This window comes from Gorilla gorilla, chromosome 10 (genome assembly GCF_029281585.2).
Source record: "Gorilla gorilla gorilla isolate KB3781 chromosome 10, NHGRI_mGorGor1-v2.1_pri, whole genome shotgun sequence".
Classification (NCBI taxonomy): Eukaryota; Metazoa; Chordata; class Mammalia; order Primates; family Hominidae; genus Gorilla; species Gorilla gorilla.
In genome coordinates this window covers 23,348,574-23,367,716 of record NC_073234.2, presented here as the reverse complement: position 1 = coordinate 23,367,716, position 19,143 = coordinate 23,348,574, and the positions used below count along the sequence as shown (strand labels likewise).

General features: G+C 44.7%; 1 protein-coding gene across 1 annotated transcript; it reads right to left on the bottom strand.

Annotated features, from left to right (window-relative positions):
- Positions 1-11,333: 11,333 nt before the first annotated feature.
- DPPA3 (developmental pluripotency associated 3) lies at positions 11,334-17,532 on the bottom strand. Its single transcript, XM_004052634.5, has 4 exons — positions 17,276-17,532; positions 13,516-13,760; positions 12,661-12,702; positions 11,334-11,927 (listed from the first exon to the last, which is right to left on the bottom strand). The coding sequence occupies exons 1-4, from the start codon at positions 17,355-17,357 to the stop codon at positions 11,817-11,819; spliced, it is 480 nt and encodes a 159-aa protein (XP_004052682.1). The 5' UTR covers positions 17,358-17,532; the 3' UTR covers positions 11,334-11,816.
- Between the last annotated feature and the right edge of the window lie 1,611 nt (positions 17,533-19,143).

Below are 19,143 nucleotides of genomic sequence, written 5' to 3'. Positions count from 1 at the left end.
CCTATAGTCCCAGCACTTTGGGAGGCCAAGGCAGGAGGATCCCTTGTGTCCAGGAGTTCCAGACCAGCCTGGGCAATATAGCAAGACCCTATCTCTACAAAAAATTTTGTTAAAAAATTAGCCAGGTGGCTGGGCGCGGTGGCTCATGCCTGTAATCCCAGCACTTTGGGAGGCCGAGGTGGGTGGATCACTAGGTCAGGAGTTCAAGACCAGCCTGGCCAACATGGTGAAACTCCGTCTCTACTAAAAAACTCAAAAATTAGCCAGGCATGGTGGTGGATGCCTGTAATCCCAGCTACTCGGGAGGCTGAGGCAGGAGAATCACTTGAACCTGGGAGGCGGAGGTTGCAGTGAGCCGAGATCACGCCATTGCATTCCAGCCTGGGCAACAAAAGCAAAACTCTGTCTCAAAAAAGAAAAAAATTAGCCAGGTATGGTGGCATACGTTTGTAGTCCCAGCTACTCGGGGACTGAGGTGGAAGGATCACTTGAGTTTGAGGTTGCGGTGAGCTATGATCACGCCACTGTGCTCCAGCCTGAGTGACAGAATAAGACCTTGTCTCAAGAAAGAAATTAAAGAAATAAGTAAAAGAAGAGGATATTTGAACACACACAAAGACACCAGGGGTGTACGTACACAGAGGGCCAACCATGTGAAGACACAGCAAGAGTGTGGCCATCTGCAAGCCAAGGAGAGAGTCCTCAGAAGACACCAACCCTGCTGGCACCTCGATATTGGACTTCCAGCCTCCACAATTGAGAGGAAATAAGTATTTGCTGTTTAAGTAACGCCATCTGTGCCATTTTATTATAACAGCCCTAGCAAACCAATCATGCAGTACTGATGTCAGTATTTGATGTACTTTCTGTGTTTGGTCAAAATGTTTCCCATTTCGTTCTGCTTTATTACTTTTAGCTGAAAGCAGACTATGCAGCAAGATACACAAGAACACAAGATATCCAAAGAAAGCAGTGTTCTTGCTTAGGTCCAATAAATTACTTGGGCTTCTTGATATTTGTTCAGTCTTGGGCTGGCACCTCACCTGAAGGTGCACAGAGAGGGAGATTAGACATGATTATTCTCCTGGTTAGCTGGCAAACAGAATTATATTCCTTGTCCTCAGGTATCCCAATAAGTTTTTTTCTTTTTCTTTTCTTTTTTTTTTTTAGACGGAGTTTCGCTCTTGTCACCCAGGTTGAAGTGCAATGGCATGATCTCGGCTCGCTGAAACCTCTGCCTCCTGTGTTCAAGCGATTCTCCTGCCTCAGCCTCCCAAGTAGCTGGGACTACAGGCGTGCGCCACCACACCCGGCTAATTTTTTGTATTTTTTTTTAGTGGAGACAGGGTTTCACCATCTTGGCCAGGCTGGTCTCGAACTCCTGACCTCATGATCCACCCGCCTCGGCCTCCCAAAGTGCTGAGATTACAGGCGTGAGCCACCGCGCCCGGCCCCCAATAAGTTTTTCTTTGGTTCAAAGTTTCTGTGTATGGATTGCCACCTCAAATGTTCCCCGATTTGTTCTTATTCTTTTTACTGAAGTTCCCACAGGTCACTTTATTTCTAGTATAGTAAAAATACATCATATTTACATCAGAGTAATGCATTGCTCTGGTATAGTGATCAGAATTACAATAAAGTTGGTTCCATCCATGACTACTTTTGTAGATTTTCCCAATGTGACTTCCAACTTTCTGAGATTGTGCCCTGATCATCTTGATGCAACAGAATCATTTCATTTCTTCAGCCACTGATTTCTTCACTGTCCTTTAGGATGGGCTATTTTGAAAGAGCTGAACTTGGCTGGGTGCAGTGGCTCACACTTGTATTCCCATCACTTTGGAAGGCCGAGGCAGGTGGACCACTTGAGGTCAGGAGTTTGAGACCAGCCTGGCCAACACAGTGAAACCTCCTCTCTACTAAAAATACAAAAAAATTAGCCAGGCATGGTGGCGGGTGCCTATAATCCCAGCTACTCAGGAGGCTGAAGCAGGAGAATCGCTTGAACCTGGGAGGCAGAGGTTACAGTGAGCCGAGATCACGCCATTGCACTCCAGCCCGGGCAACAGAGCGAAACTTCATCTCAAAAAAAAAAAAACAGAAAGCCAGAAAGATCTGACCTCACCTTAACCACTGTAGGTAGAATTTATCAGTTTAACTCTTAGAAATCAACTTAACCAATTCCTCTCATTTGCCCATCCCTATGAGTAGTTTTAAGCCTTGCTTGCAAATTATAATCAGAATGCTAGGGAGCTTTTAAAAAAATGCCTCACCCCAGACATCCCCATGTTTAAGTTTCTGGGATTAAGAACCCCTGATCTACATTTGCTGTTGTGCAATATCATTTCATACGCAAGCTCAGCAGTATGAGGCGGACACCTCCTGAGCAGATGGGAAAATTACATTTGATAGCCACATTAGTTTCCTGTTCCTGCTGCAACAAATCAACGCAAAATGGCTTAGAACAACACAAATTATTTATTTTTTTCTTTGAGACAGGGACTCACTCTCACCCGGGCTGGAGTGTAGTGGCACGATCTCAGCTCTGCAACCTCAGCCTCCCAAGTAGCTACGACTGGCATGCACCAACATGCCCAGCTATTTTGTATTTTTGGCAGAGATGGGGTTTCGCCATGTTGCCCAAGCTGGTCTCGAACTCCTAGGTACAAGCCATCTACCTGCTTCGGCCCCCCAAAGTGCTGGGATTACAGTGTGAGCCACTGTGCCTGGCCACAAGTTAATTTTTTTTATAGTTCTGGAGGTCAGAAGTCCAAAATGAGACCCAGTTCTCTGAAGTCAGGGAGGCAGCAGGGCTAGTTCCTTCTGCAGGCTGTGAGAGAAAAATCTGCTTCCTTGACTTTTCCAGCTTCTAGTGGCCACCTATATTCCTTGGCTTGTGGCCACTTCATCTGCCTTCAGAGAGCGCCTCTCCAAAATCTCTGCTTCTGTGATCACACTGTCTTCTCCTCTAACTCTGACTTCTGCGTCCCTCTCATAAGGATCATTGTGATTACACTGGGCCCCCTTGGACAATCCTGACAATCTCCCAGACTCAAGATCTTTAAAATAATCACATTTGCAAAGTCCTTTTTGCCATATAAGGTAACATTTGCAGGCTCTGGAGATTAGAGTGTGGGCATATCTGAGGGCCATTCAGCATATTACAGTAACTTTTTGTTTGTTGGTTGGTTTGAGACAGAGTCTGGCTCTGTCACACAGGCTGGAATACAGTGGCACCATCTTAGCTCACTGCAACCTCTGCCTCCCGGGTTCAAGAAATTCTTGTGCCTTAGCCTCCTGAGTAGCTGGGACTGCAGGCACATGTCACCATGCCCAACTAATTTTTGTATTTTTAGTAGAGACGGTGTTTCACCATGTTAGCCAGGCTGGTCTCAAACTCCTGGCCTCAAGTGATCCGCCCCCCTCAGCCTTCCAAAGTGCTAGGATTACAGGCATGAGTCTGTAATCCTACGCCCAGCCCTTACAGTAACTTTTGACAGGAAGTATACAAGAGTAGAAAGATTAATCAGAATTTCATTGAATTCTATTTCATTTATTTCAAGATACCTAAGTTATAATGTAATATTGAAGCATGAAACCCAAAGTTATACACAGAAAGCTTGTTTGATTGAGGAAACTCAACTAAGATATAAATGTGAAATTGTTTTGTTGATTTCAATACCTGCTACCGTTGGGGTCTGTGAAACCCTTTTTTTCCAGGGTAGCAGGGTCTTCATTAATGAAATATTAGTCCAGTTCCACGATATTTGGGTCATTTTCAGTTACTGAAACACTTTTGACCAGGCATGGTGGCTCATGTCTGTAATCCCAGGACTTTGGGAGGCCAAGGCAGGAAGATCGCTTGAGCCTAGGAGTTTGATACCAGCCTGGGCAGCATAGCAAGACCCCCATCTCTACAAAATAAAAATAAAAATTAGCTCTGTGTGGTGGTGTGTGCCTTTTGTTCCACCTAGTCAGGAGGCTGACGTGGGAGGATCAGTTGAGCCTGGGAGGTTGAGGGTATAGTGAGATATGACCATGTCACTGCACTCCAGCCTGTGCTATAAAGCAAGACCTTGCCTCAAAAAAATAAAAAATGTTTAAAAAACCAGTTTCTTGGGGTTGGATATGATGAATAAAAAGAAAAAAATTAAAAAACCTTTCAGTTATTAAGTTTAGAATTTAGAAATATAATACTCTATAATGAAAAAGTAATTTGTAATAAAATATATACTTGACATGTAAATGTTCACTTTAAATGTTTGAATTATACTTGATTCAAAGCTCTCCCATTCCAGTGATAGTCAGGGGTGGTTTTGGATTCTCAACACTGACCAGCCATCAGTTTCCTCTCTGTGGCAATGGCCTAAAACTTGGCTGTTTCATGGGGTTGCGTTGATTGGATTTGAGAGAGCTCTATGGGTGTTGGTCTCTGCCCAGTCCTTTGTCATAAAAATGGAACTGAGGCTTAAACTTTTACTCCATCCCCACAACCTTTTGCTTTTGGGAAATTCTCATCCAGCAGTCCCTTGTTGGGGGAAGGTCATGGGTGGTTACTTACAAGATGGTTTGTGTTCCACCCACTTTCTGAACTGTACTTGCGTCACCAAATGGTAGGAATGCCAGCTGTTTGCAGACACTCTGCCTAGCATCACCCTGCACTCCTTTCTCACCAACCGGCAGCATCAGGCCTGGCTCTCAGGCTCTCTGCTGGTTCAATGGCTCAGCAATTAGATTAGATGTAATCACCAGCTCCAGTTTTATTTGCGGGCAAAGATACTTTGGTCACATCTGATCCTGCAAGGAGGAGGGGGTACATATAAAATGCCCTGCCCTTTCCCAAAAAAAGATAAAGCAGATAGGAATCAGTAACATAAGGTCGGCATTCTCCCAAATGTACTCTCTTATCCTATTGCTAGCCTACTTTTGATAGTGAAAGATGTTCTTGTGTCTGATCTTACAAAACGATGTCCCTTAGCAAACCCTGCAGGAAGGAAACTGAGCTGGAGTTACTCTGAAACTAAAATGTGACTATGGGTCCTGGTAACCAGGAAATAGGAAAGATCTCATCTACCACCTCTAATTTAGCAAGTTACACACACCATTTCTTCCTGATATTTATTACTAGATTCTCACCTTTTTTTTTTTGAGATGGAGTTTCACTCTTGTTGCCCAGGCTGGAGTGTAATGGCGTGATCTCGGCTCACTGCAACCTCGTCTCCCGGGTTCAAGTGATTCTCCTGCGTCCCACTCCCGAGTAGCTGGGATTACAGGCAAGCATCACCACGCCCAGCTAATTTTTGTATTATTAGTACAGACGGGGTTTCACCATGTTGGCCAGGCTGGTCTCGAACTCCTGACCTCAGGTGATCCACCTGCCTTGCCTCCGCCTCTCAAAGTGTTGGGATAACAGGCGTGAGCCACTGTGCCTGGCCAAGACTCTCACTATTTTGAAAAATAATGGATCTTAAGATAAACTTAATTTTCAATCTCTTTTTTTTCTTTTTTCTGAGATGGAGTCTTGCTCTGTCGCCCAGGCTGGAGTGCAGTGGTGTGATCTCACCTCACTGCAATCTCCGCCTCCCAGGTTCGAGCGATTCTCCTGCCTCAGCCTCCTGAGTAGCTGGGATTACAGGCATCCGCCACCATGCCTGGCTAATTTTTGTATTTTTAGTAGAGATGAGGTTTCACAACATTGGCCAGGCTGGTCTTGAACTCCTGACCTCAGGTAATCCACCCGCCTCGGCCTCCCAAAGTGCTGGAATTACAGGCATGAGCCACTGTGCCTGGCCTCAATCTTATAAGGAATTCAAAAGAATAGAGAAAAGCCCACAAGCATATGAGAAATCTCATTATGGCACAGCACAAATTTGATAAGTGATATATCAAACCAAAGTATCCTTATAACAATTTTTTATTTTTTGAGACAAGGTCTCACTCTATTGCCCAAGCAGGGCCGTGATCTCAGCCTCTCAAGTACCTGGGACCACAGGTGCACACCACCACACCCAGCTGATTTTTTTATTATTTGTAAAGATGAGGTCTAGCTATGTTGCCCAGGCTGGCCTTAAACTCCTGGGCTCAAGTGATCCTCTTGCCTCAGCCTCCCAAAGTGCTGGGAGAGCAGACGTAAGACACTGTGCCCCGCCTATTTTTAATTTATTTTTAGAGAAGGGGCCTCACTATGTTGCCCAGGCTGCAGTGCAGCAGCTATTCACAGTGTGATCATAGGGCACTACAGCCTCGAACTCCTGGCCTCAAATGATCCTCCCTCCTCAGTTCAGGAGTAGCTGGGTCTACAGGTTTATGTCACCTTGCCCGGCCTAATAATATTTTAAATTAATAAAGTCTCAACAACTTGAAAAAGAAGAATAAAGTTGGAGGACTCACACTTCCTGATTTCAAAATGTACCACAGAGCAAGAGTAACCAAGACAGTGTGATATTGGCATAAAAACAAACATATAGATCAGGCCGGGTGAGGTGGATCACGCCTGTAATCCCAGCACTTTGGGATGCCAAGGTGAGCGTATGGCCTGAGATCAGGAGATCAAGACCAGCCTGGCTAACATGGTGAAACCCAGTCTCTACTAAAAATACAAAAATTAGCCCGGCGTGATGGCACACACCTGTAGTCCCAGCCACTCAGGAGGTTGAGGCAGGAGATCGCTTGAACCCAGGAGACGGAGGTTGCAATGAGCCAAGATCGCACCACTGCACTCCAGCCTGGGCAACAGAGCAAGACTTCATCTCAATAAATAAATAAATAAACAAATGTATAGATCAATGTAATAAGCAAATTCAAAAATAAACATTCACATTAATAGTCAATTGATTGTTAACAACTCAATAGGGAAAGAATGGTCTTTTTTAATTTTAATTTTTATTTTTTATTTATTTATTAAGAATGGTCTTTTCAACACATGTTGCTTGGACAGCTAGATAACCATATGCAAAAGAATTAAGTAGGACCCCTATCTAACATCATATAGAAAAATATATGTATATTTTTTAAGTCATAGAAACTTTTATTGGAAAGGAATGAGCTGTAGTAAAGTGACAACCAGTGCATGTGACCAAATGGGTGAGGTGGGGGTACAGGTGGGCACCAAGGGCTGGTCCAAGACCAGAGCTGGTGACCGCTGGGGCCTGATTGTGGGGCCTTGGGCCATAGGCCCTTTGGGCTGGACTGCGTGGGCCAGTAGAAATACAAAAATAAACTCTGGGCCGGGCGTGGTGCCCGCGCTGGGATTACACCTGTAATCCCAGCACTTTGGGAGGCTGAGGCGGGCGCATTGCCTGAGGTCAGGAGTTCCAGATCAGCCTGGCCAATGTGGTGAAACCCCGTCTCTACTAAAAATACAAAAATTAGCTAGGCGAGGTGGCAGGCACCTGTAATCCCAGCTACTCAGGAGGCTGAGGCAGGAGAATCGCTTGAACCCAGAAGGCGGAGGTTGCAGCGAGCCGAGACTGCACCATTGCACTACAGCCTGGGCTACAAGAGTGAAACTCTGCCTCAAAATAAATAAATAAATAAATAAGTTGCCTTTTGAACCCCTGGGGTCCTGTAGCCCATTTCCTCCCTTCCTATCCCTTCCTACCCCTTCCCCGCTTCCTATCCCTTCCACATCTTCCCCCTGGCCCCCAACACTACACCTGGCTAATTTATTTTTTGTTTGTAGAGACTAGGATCTCACTATGTTGCCAGGCTAGTCTCGAACTCTTGGCCTCAAGCAAATCTCTGGGCTCAGCCACCAAAAGTGCTGAGATTATAGGCATGAGTCACCACATCTGGCTATAAATTTCTTGAATTTTATCCTTCTACTGTGGTTATATAAGTCAATATTCTTGTTCTAAGAAAACACAAACTATTTTGGGATGAAGTGTTATCTGAAATTTACTCTCAAATACCTGTTTAAAAAGAGAAAATATAGAATGTTAAATGAAATGTGGCTAATGCTAACAATTGTTGTATCTAGGTAAAATGTACACACAGGTTTATGAGCTTAAGCTTGCAACTTTATGTAGTTTGAAATTTTTTTAAAAAAAGTTTAAAGTAAAACAAAAAATGTTGAGTGAACAGCAAATATAGAAATTAACAGCGTTAGCCTGGGCAACACGGTGAAACTCTGTCTCCTCAAACAATACAAAAAATTAGCCGAGCATTGTGGCTCATGCCTGTAGTTCTAGCTACTCAGAAGGCTGAGGTGGGAGGATTGCTTCAGCCCGGGAGGTGGAGTTTGCAGTGAGCCAAGCCTCACTACACTCCCAGCCTGGGCAACTGAGCGAGACCCTGGCTCAAATAAGTAAATATAGAAAAAAAACAACTTTCATATATTACAACCAGTTGAAAAATGTAATGGCAATATTTTAACACACCATAATATAATCTGAAGAGGAAGATATCTGTAGAAAGTACGACTTGGGCCAGGCGCAGTGGCTTACGCCTGTAATCCCAGCACTTTGGGAAGCCGACGTGGGGAGATCACCTGAGGTCAGGAGTTTGAGACCAGCCTGGCCAATGTGGTGAAACCCCGTCTCTACTAAAAATACAAAAATTAGCTGGGCATGGTGGCAGGCACCTGTAATCCCAGCTACTTGAGAGGCTGAGGCAGGAGAATTGCTTGAACCCAAGAGGTGGAGGTTGCAGTGAGCCGAGATTGCGCCATTGCATTACAGCCTGGTCTACAAGAGCAAAATTCCATCTCAAAAAAAAAAAAAGAAGAAGAAAGTACCGACTTGGCTTAGCTGACTTCCATCTCAGATAAGCCACTTCTTATGTAACTTTGAGCAAGTTCACTACTTTTGTGCTTTTTTTTCCTGTAAAATGAAGACACCGAAAGTGACCTATCTCAGAAGTTTTGAGGTTTAAATAAGCTAATGCACGTAAAGTCCTTAGAATAATGCCTAGCACTCAATAAATGTAAACTGGGAGCATAAAGATTCAGGGCAACTTGAACTGATGCTCTCGGCAGGAAATACATGAAAGGAAGATATTATAGAAAGGTTTAAAAATATACCTAAATACTAGCCAGGCGCGGTGTCTCATGCCTATAATCCCAGTACTTCGGGAGGCCAAGGCAGGCAGATTGCCTGAGGTCAGGAGTTCAAGACCAGTCTGGCTAACATGGTGAAACCCTGTCTCTACTAAAATTACAAAAATTAGCTGGGCGTGGTGGCACACGCCTGTAGTCCCAGCTACTTGGGAGTCTGAGGCAGGAGAATCGCTTGAACCTGGGAGGTGGAGGTTGCAGTGAGCAGAGATGGCACCACTGCACTTCAGCATTGGTGACAGAGCGAGACTGCATCTCAAAAGAATACTAAAGGACATGTGACATGTAGAATTAATGTTTTCATTAATTTACAAATTTAACATGATTGCAATAAAAATAAGTTGCCTTTTTTAACTAGTCAGTGATTTTCAAGCTCATACAGAAAAATAATAAAAGTTAGCTTTGCTACTAGGAACGATTTGTAAGTTATAACAAATGCTCTGCCGGGCACAGTGGCTCATGCCTGTAATCCCAGCACTTTGGGAGGCTGAGGTGGGTGGATCATCTGAGGTCAGGAGTTTGATACCGGCCTGACCAACATGGTTAGACCCTATCTGTACTAAAAAATACAAAATTATCTGGGCGTGGTGGCACATGCCTGTAATCCCAGCTACTCAGGAAGCTGAGGCAGGAGAATCGCTTGAATATGGGAGGCAGAGGTTGCAGTGAGCTGATATTGCGCCACTGCCCTCCAGCCTGGGCAACAAGAGTGAAACTCCATCTCAAGAAAAAAAAAAAAAAAAAAAAAAGAAATATAACCAATGCTCAATCTGCCCCACATTTGTCCTTGCTGGTAGACCATGTTAAATTTAGTTCTTCAGTGGGGTAACTTCTGATGACCAAACTTGGCAGTGTGGTCCTGCACTCCAGCCTGGGCAACAAAGTGAGACCCCATCTCAAAAAACAAAACAAAAACCACAAAGAAATCACTGGATAGCATCTTCTTGGGTTATTACATATCATGCAGATATCCTTTCCAATTCTCCCTGTGATATTATGAAATATATTTGTTCTTAGTCACCATTTCCTGTCATATAGCTCCTAAAATCTTCGAAATCTCTGGAGTGATAATTTTTGTATGCTAATGGTGACTGCTTTGCTGGGGGCTCCAAGATACCCTCAGGATGTGGGCAGGTTGCCAGGAGAAACCACCAAGTGATTGGAGGGTTGAAAGTTTCACTCCCATTCCGGGACCTCCAGGGGAAGGGACAGGGGCTGAAGGTTGAGTTGATAAACCAATGGCCAGTGATGTAATCAATCATGCCTACCTAATGAAGCTTCCCTAAAAACACAAAAGGAGTTCTGAGGGCTCCTGGACAGCTGCATACTCCTTAAGGGTGGTTCACCCTGCTTGTCTTTTCTCCTATACCTCGCCCTATGCATCTCTTCCATCTGGTTATTCATCTGTATCCTTTGTAATATCCTTCACAGTAAGTAAGGTGTTTTCCTGAGTTCTATGAGCCACTAGAGCAAATTAATCAAACTCAAGCAAGGGGTCGAGGGAACCCTGATTTGTAGCTGGTCAGTCAAAAGCACAGGTAAGACAACCTGAAGCTTGTGATTATCATTAGAAGTGCAGGCAGTCTTGTGGGACTGAGCCTTCAACCTGTAAGATCTGGAGCTATTTCCAGGTAGACAGTGCTGGAATTGAATTAGACACCCAGCTGATATCTATGGCAGAATTGCTTGCTTGGAGGCCAGGTGCCGTGGCTTACACCTGTAATCCCAGCACTTTGGGAAGCCAAGGCGGGCAGATCATCTGAAGTCAGGAGTTCCAGACCAGCCTGACCAGTATGGTGAAACCCTGTCTCTACTAAAAATACACAAATTAGCCAGGCGTGGTGGCAGGTGCTTGTAATCCCAGCTACTCAGGAGGCTGAGGCAAGAGAATCGCTTGAACTCAGGAGGTGGAGGTTGCAGTGAGCTGAGATAGTGCCATTGCACTCCAGCCTGGGCTACAAGAGCGAAACTGTGTCTCAGAAAACCAAACAAACAAAAAAGAATTGCTTGCCTGGTGTGAGGACCCCTGCATATTTCCTATCAACAACATAGTAAGCTCCACTTCTGTTCTACCTCCTTCCGATTTTCACATCTCTAATGGGAAGTTGATATTCGCAACCATCTGTGCCTGTGTTTTCCAATCTCACCCAAATGTACAATGAAGTTTCTTCCCAGTGGGAAGATATAAAATATTAGAATGCCAGATATTTACATTCTAGGAATGTAATAAAACTATTGTTCATCTAATTGTTAGTAAGAACAAGAATAAAATCAAGAACAATTTTTAAAAGGTACTCAAAATGTCAACTTTATTGTTTCTATATAAACACTTTTGTACTGAAAACTGTAAAAATAACAAAGTTTGCTGTGATTGCAATCCAAATTTTTGAAAGCCAGAAAATCTAATTATGCTATAGCCAAACTACCTAATGCTTTCTTTACCCACAAGTAACTTTGCTTCAATTTCTTGATGTTGGGTTTCATCTCACTGACTTTGGGCTTCTAAGACACATGGGAATACTTATATCGTCTTGGCTTCTTTGGGTCAAATCAAACAGTAGAGCTAAAGTTATTCAAATACATTCAGATTACACAGATCCCTTATGAATTACTAGTATCATAGTAGGAAGAAAAAGATACAAGAAAAATACATCCTAGAACTCATTATCAAAATTATTGGTGTATAGTCTATACTAGCATAGAGCAGCTTTCTCAACCTGCTATATAAAATTACTAGCAAGAAAAAAAGGTGCAAGAATAAGATTTATGGCTGAAGTGGCTTGGTGTCTTGATTCCCTATTCTAGCATTCTCAGAAGGATCCCATCCATTAGACACGCAGAAACTGCAGGGACATTTGAATGGTCTTGATTCCTTCTGAAAAAAAATGATGAAATGGATTAATTGGAATATTGTACCCCAGAGAAATGTAATAAACCCTCAACTATAATGTTGTTTATTTTGGTAAGTGTTGGAACAGGGAACACACACAAAAAAGGACACACGGGCCAAAAGCAAAACATTTTAGGAGAAAAAAAGAAGATCAAAATATGGCTACCACAGAATGGCAGCTTGTGGGTCATTTTGTAATGGTAACAAGTGCAGATTGTCAATAAAACATTCTAGTCTCCGTTCTCTGAATGCCTTAAATGTAACTCATTCTGCTGCTAGACACTCTGCTGAAGTGTTTGTCCTCTTACTATACAGTGCTACCGTGAAGATATTTGTGACAGCACGTGAAAGTATCAACCTAACACCAAGAGTGACCCCTAGTGTAAACTATGAACTCTGGATAATCCTGTCAGGGTGAATTCATCAGCTGCAAAGTGTGCAGTTCTGGTGTGTGACATTGACAGTAGAGGCGGCATGTGTGGGGTGTGGGGGAAGGGCTATGAACATAAAACTTCTCTGAAAAATAAAGAATAAAGAATATATTTTTAAAAACTACAAACATGAACTGACTTATCCAGAGTCCCTGGGGATTCAGAAAGTCCAAGCAAATTCCCTAATTCCCTATTCCGGCAAAAGGAAACAAACCAGATACCAATCCACATGTATAGCCAAAAACAAAAAAAAAAAAGGAAAATAAAAAGAAAAAAATTATACTTACCTTAACTCCCTTAGGCTCCTTGTTTGTTGGTCTTCTTTCATGCTTCATGGGGAAAAAAAAATATATGTTTATTGAAAACTATTAAGAAAAAGATTACTAATATTACACATCTATATAAGGGAGAGAAGCTAGGGAATTTGTTATTGAGACAGGGTCTTTCTCTGTTGCCCAGGCTGGATTGCAGTGGAGCAATCATGGCTCACTGCAGCCTTAACCCCCCAGGCTCAAGTGATCCAGCTGCCTCAGCCCTCAGCCACCCATCCCACAGCAGCTGGGACTTACAGACACGCACCACTACACCCAGCTAATTAATTTTTTGTAGAGATGGCTGATTTTATTAATTTTTTATATTGCCTAGGCTGGTCTGGAACTCCTTGAGCTCAAGTGATCCTCCCACCTCAGCCCTCCAAAGTGCAGGGATTACAGACGTGAGTTGGGAGTCTTTTTTTGAGACTCTTGTTTTGCTCTTGTTGCCCAGGCTGGAGGGCAATGGCACAATCTCGGCTCACTGCAACCTCTGCCTCCAGGGTTCAAGCGATTCTCTAGCCTCAGCCTCCCAAGTAGCTGAGATTACAGGTGCCCACCACCAGGCCCAGCTAACTTTTTGTATTTTTAGTAGAGACAGGCCCAGCTAACTTTTTGTATTTTTAGTAGAGACAGGGTTTCACCATGTTGGCCAGGCTGGTTTCGAACTCCTGCCCTCAGGTGATCCACCTGCCTCAGCCTCCCGAAGTGCTGAGATTACAGGCCTCAGCCACCGCACCGGGCCTAGAGCTAGGGAGTCTTAATTAGGTCTTAATTTATGAGTGTCACTCTCCGGAATTGGACAGCCCCGGCCACATCACATCAACATACCGTACGAACTCCGCCAAGTAACATGTATCTCAATCTTGCCATCTTTTCTCTCTGCACAGACAGCAATGTTCTTACTCCTCTCCTGCTGTAAAGCCACTCATCTTCGATTTCCCTGAGGACTGCTGCTCCTACAGACTCTCGACGGAGTAAAGCTTCCGATAGAGGGGAAACAGATTCGCTACTAGCGTTGATAGTCAAGTTACTAAGGTTCTTTATCAATGTCTCGGAGGAGATTTGAGAGGCCCCTGAAAGGGAAGGTTAAAAGCCATTACATTAAGGGGATCTTCAACATTCACACTTCAACTAGGTCTGCCCTTAAGCAGGGGAACAGGGCGCTGTGTGGGAAATTCCTCAGGGTGGAAGGTCACAGTAAACAACGCACAACTTCTAGTCTTTTCTCAAAAATCGTAAAGTTAGCCCAGCGCGGGGGCTCACGCCTGTTAATCCCAGCACTTTGGGAGGCCGAGGCGGGCGGATCACAAGGTCAGGAGATCGAGACCATCCTGGCTAATACGGTGAAACCCCGTCTCTACTAAAAAATACAAAAAATTAGCCGGGCGTTGTGGCGGGCGCCTGTAGTCCCAGGTACTTGGGAGGCTGAGGCAGGAGAATGGTGTGAACCCAGGAGGTGGAGCTTGCAGTGAGCCGAGATCGCGCCACTGCACTCTAGTCTGGGCGACAGAGCAAGACTCCGTCTCGAAAAAGTAAATAAATAAAAATAAAAATAAAACTACAAAATTAGCCAGGCGTGGTGGTGCATGCCTGTAATCCCAGCTACTCGGGAGGCTGAGGCAGGAGAATCGCTTGAATCCGGGAAGCGGAGGTTTGCAGTGACCTCAGGTTGCGCCACTGCACTCCAGCCTGGGCAACAAGAGCGAAACTCCGTCTCAAAAAAAAGGCAAGTCAAGGCAGGAAGAAGTCACTTGTACAGGGGCACATGATAACACAGTTGACCCTTGAACAACACGGGTTTAAACTTTGAGTCCCACTTACGCGAGAATTTTTTCCAACCAATCACAAAATTCGAAATCCCCACACACTCTGTTAACCTTTTTCGCAAGGTTTCGCAGGGCCCACTGTGGCACTTGATCACTTACAGATTTGGGGGATGTCCTGGAACAATTCCCAGAGTATAACCGAGGGATGACTGTAATCCCTTGTTTTCTAGACTGTTTCTAGACGGAGTCTCGCTCTGCCGCCCAGGCTGGAGTGCAGTGGCGCCATCTCGGCTCACGGCAAGCCCGCCTCCCGGGTTCACGCCATTCTCCTGCCTCAGCCTCCCGAGCAGCTGGGACTACAGGCGCCTGCCACCATGCCTGGCTAATTTTTTTCTATTTTTTAGTAGAGAAGGGGTTTCGCCGTGTTAGCCAGGATGGTAGACTGTTATTTTTTGAGACAGGGTCTTGCTCTGTCACCCAGGCTGGAGTGCAGTGGCACTATCATGGCTCATTGCAGCCTCTACCTCCCAGGCTCAAGCGATCCTCCCACCTCAGCGTCCAGAGTAGCTGGCGCTACAAGCGTGTCCCACATGCTGCCCTGAGCTAGCTTTGTTCACTTACACTTAAGAGATCCACTGAGTATCTCACAAGCATTACCTACCGTACATTCTGTGGAATCTTGTGAAAGAGACAAGAAAAACCCATACTATTTTCTCTCAGAATCCTCATCCTTAAGCAAAACTGGGCAATCGAAGTAAGTGGCTGTTACCCTCTCCAGTTAGCCCTAATATAGTTTCCCAGCTCCTTCATGGTATTAGATCTCTTCACTCAAACTCAATTATTTTGGGAAATCAACCACTCATTCTCGTCTCTCCCATCCGAACTGTGAGGCGTATCCCATACATAAGCATATCTCATACAATAAGAAGGTTATCGTTAACTGCCCCCTGTATGTGTGTTTTGTTTTGTTTTTTGCCCCCTATATGTGAAAGTATTAAACAATATCAAAGTTCGAGATCGATTCTCAAAGTCTAGGGACCTGTGCACATGGAAACGAGGATCCTTTGTGGAACTGTGAGGTACTAAGGCAGACGCAAGGAAAGGGAGAGACTGGGGGTACGTTCATTTTTCTTTCCCACTCGGATATATAGACCAGCATTCTTTCTTCTGGACGCAGGGGACACAGCTAAGACCAGGCGCAGAGGGCGTCAGCGCGCCAGCGGCCCAGTTCCCAGACCTCTCGGCATCGGGCAGTCGAAGATGTTGGCTCCAGGGTTTCTGCCGCCACCACCCTAGACGCCCAGCCCCGCTGTCAGGGTCATAAATAAGACTTCAAACCACGTGGAGGGCCTCAGTGGCCAAGCCCGCGCTTGGGTGCTGCTGTAAGAAAGGAGTTCTCCACCGGAAGACCCGGCCTATCAGGGAGCAGAATTACCCAAGCAGTTTCTAGATAAGCCGCCCTCCGGTGTAGGTCCTGCTACTAATTTACATTACGGAGCACGTTTACGGCCTCTCTCTTCGATTTTCCCAGTGAAGCTGTTAGTCTGTTTATTAACATTTAGCTGGAAAGCCAGTCTCAAAAATGTTGGCTTAGAGCCCGGACTCGGTGGCGCACGCCTGCTGTCCCAGCTACGCAAGACGATGGCCTGAACCCAAGTGTTCGATACCAACCTGGGCAACATGGAGAGACCCACTGTCAAAAATAAAAATAAAAATAGGACGGGCGCGGTGGCTCACGCCTGTAATCCCAGCACTTTGGGAGGCAGAGGTGGGCGGACCACGACGTCAGGAGATCCAGACCAGTCTGGCCAACATAGTGAAACCCTGTCTCTACTAAAAATACAAAAAATTAGCCGGGCGTGGTGGCACATGCCTGTAATCCAGCTACTTTGGAGGTTGAGACAGGAGAATTGCTTGAACCCGAGAGGCGGAGGTTGCAGTGAGCCGACATCGCGCCACTGCACTCCAGCCTGGGCGACAGAGAGAGACTCCGTCTCAAAAAAATAAATATAAATAAAAATAATGTTGGCGAGAGATTAAGAAAAACTTTAGGTTCAACTGAAGTTAAAGTTTCTCATATTCTTTCTTTTTTTTTCCTATCTTTTGTTTATTTGGTCTCTGTATTTGTTCCTTTTTACTGTTCCTGACATGTATTGCTGTTGGGGAAGATACTGATGCAACGACGCTATGAGCCGCGTTCTGTGATTACAATTATTTCTCCCCAGAAACTGGTCTTAGAAATCTGAAGTACTGGCCGGGCGCAGTGGCTCAAGCCTGTAATCCCAGTACTTTGGGAGGCCGAGGCGGGCGGATCACGAGGTAAGGAGATCAAGACCACCCTGGCTAACACGGTGAAACCCCGTCTCTACCAAAAATACAAAAAAAAAAAAAAAAAAAAAAAAATAGCCGGGCGTGGTGGCGGGCGCCTGTAGTCCCAGCTACTTGGGAGGCTGAGGCAGGAGAATGGCTTGAACCCAGGAGGCGAAACTTGGAGTGAGCCGAGATCGCGCCACTGCACTCCAGCCTGGGCGACAGAGCAAGACTCCGTCTCGAAAAAAAAAAGAAAGAAAGAAAGAAAGAAATCTGAAGTACTCCTAAGCATAGTGAATAAAGTAATACAATTCTCACCACCACCATCACTGCTTTTAATAAAGTCTTTGACCTCTGTGTTGACTCCCTCTGGTTTGAGGTTTACCTAAATACATTCCTCTTGCAAAGACTGAAGTCAACATTAAAAAAAAAAAAAAAGAAGAAGAAGACGGCAGCCTTTTGACCTCCCAACCCCCCTATAGTCATATAGTCAAGGGCATTATCTGGCTTACCTGAATCGTCCCGGGAATTTTCTTCGGTGAGCATTTGTGGAGACCCTGGGATGTAGGTTGGATTAAACTGTGATGGGTCCATCGGCGTCTTGACACAACACTAAGCTTCTCCTGGATCTTTGAAACGTAGCAGAAACTGATGACAGAGCCTCAAATTGCTACAAGGTACCCCGGAAAGAGGCTGAAAACCGGAGCTCCAACGAATGGTCAAAGAACTGACGTAAACTAGAGGTCCGGCTTCCTTTTAAAATACAGATAGGCCAATCTTCCAGGATATTTGAATGTTAATGATCCCATGATTAGAGGATTAAGGGATCCAAATGATTAAAGGTGAATGGGTGTAGTTTAGACTCATAGGGTAGTTCTTCATCTGCTTTGTATTAAAATAATCTGTCGGATGTCATATCTGCTAGAAAATTTATTAAAATCCTCTTTTTGTGGTTCTGTCTCCCTGAGGTTGCCTTACATATAAGTTGTTTTTTTCTTGTTTTTTTTTTTTTTTTCCCCAGACTCTACTCCTGGAGATGGCTTCTGTTTTGTGAACTGGGCTTAAGTGTTCTAGTGCAGAGAGGAGAATAGCAGTTTTTACCGCCCCCGCCCCACCACCACCACTGCCCATAAACTCCCAATTAAGCTAACTGAGAAAGTTTCCTTTAAGTTTTCCTTGCTTCAATCATCTTAAACCTTTGCTGCTACTAAGAAAGAAGAGAGGAATAATGAAGAAGTATCTGTTATGAACACTTTCATAGCTTGATATTTTAGGGACATGTATTTTTTATTTGTTAATTTGTTTTATAAACTATAAACAGTACCTAACATTTCTGAGCAGCTGAAATTAACTAACCTTACAAATTGCTACTCCCTCCCCACAAAAAAATGCTTGTATTTGTAGCAAAGCACAACAACATTTAACCACTGATTGTCTGCAGGAGGTGGAAGAACAAGTCCCCAGCTGCCCCTCTCATCTTTTTCCCTCTTATTCAAATACGCACCTTCCCCCATTCCCTCTCTAGGTGGAAACCACGAGAAAATACTCAAAGGCAACCTTGTTTGGGTTTGGTAAAAAGCAAAAATTGAAGTTATGATTAAGAAATATTTTCATAGAGAATGAGCAGCCATAGGCATAGATCATGTCCCAAAACTTTATGCAAGTGATTCTCAAAAGTGTGGTCTCCAGGATCGCTTAATCACCCAGCAGTTAAAGGCTGCAGTGACCTATGATCATGCCACTGCACTCCAGCCTGGTAGACAGGGCAGGACCCTGCCTCTTGGGAAAAAAAAAAAAGTGCAGTTTACAACAAGCACCTAGTTAACTTAGATATACAAATTCTGAGCTCCAACCCAGCCCTACTGAATCAAAGACTGGCGCCCAGTGGTAATGCTTTAACAAGCCTCCCAGGCAATTCTGCATTTAGCCAGAAGACCCAGAAGTGATCCCCAGGTGATTCTGATGGGTGCTCAAGTTAAGCAGCCCTGCTTTACGGCACTGTGAACTTTCTACTTCTGTTGTTCAGCTCTTGGCTAATCTCCCTCTTGCCTGGGGAATCTCTGATAATCAGTCCCCAAGAATTTCACTGGAGAGATAAATACAAAAAAATCCCATTGCAGGGGGTTTAGGATTAGGAGGTGAGATAACAAAAAGGGCTGAAATAGACTCTCATTTGTAAAAAACCTAGGCTGGGCACAGTGGCTCACGCCTGTAATCCCAGCACTTTGGGAGGCTAAGGCAGGTGGATTGCTTGAAGCCAGGAGTTCGGGACTAACCTGGCCAACATGGTGAAACACTGTCTCCACTAAAAATACAAAAATTAGGCCAGGCACAGTGGCTCACGCCTGTAATCCCAGCACTTTGGGAGGCCGAAGTGGGC

Excerpts from the sequence above, each read along its gene's own strand:
- DPPA3 (XM_004052634.5), bottom strand. The coding sequence starts at position 17,357 with ATGGACCCATCACAGTTTAATCCAACCTACATCCCAGGGTCTCCACAA. Across the intron at positions 13,761-17,275 it reads AAATTCCCGGGACGATTCAG|GGGCCTCTCAAATCTCCTCC; the intron begins GTAAGCCAGATA and ends CTTCCCTTTCAG. Across the intron at positions 11,928-12,660 it reads AGGAGCCTAAGGGAGTTAAG|AAGGAATCAAGACCATTCAA; the intron begins GTAAGTATAATT and ends ATTTTTTTTCAG.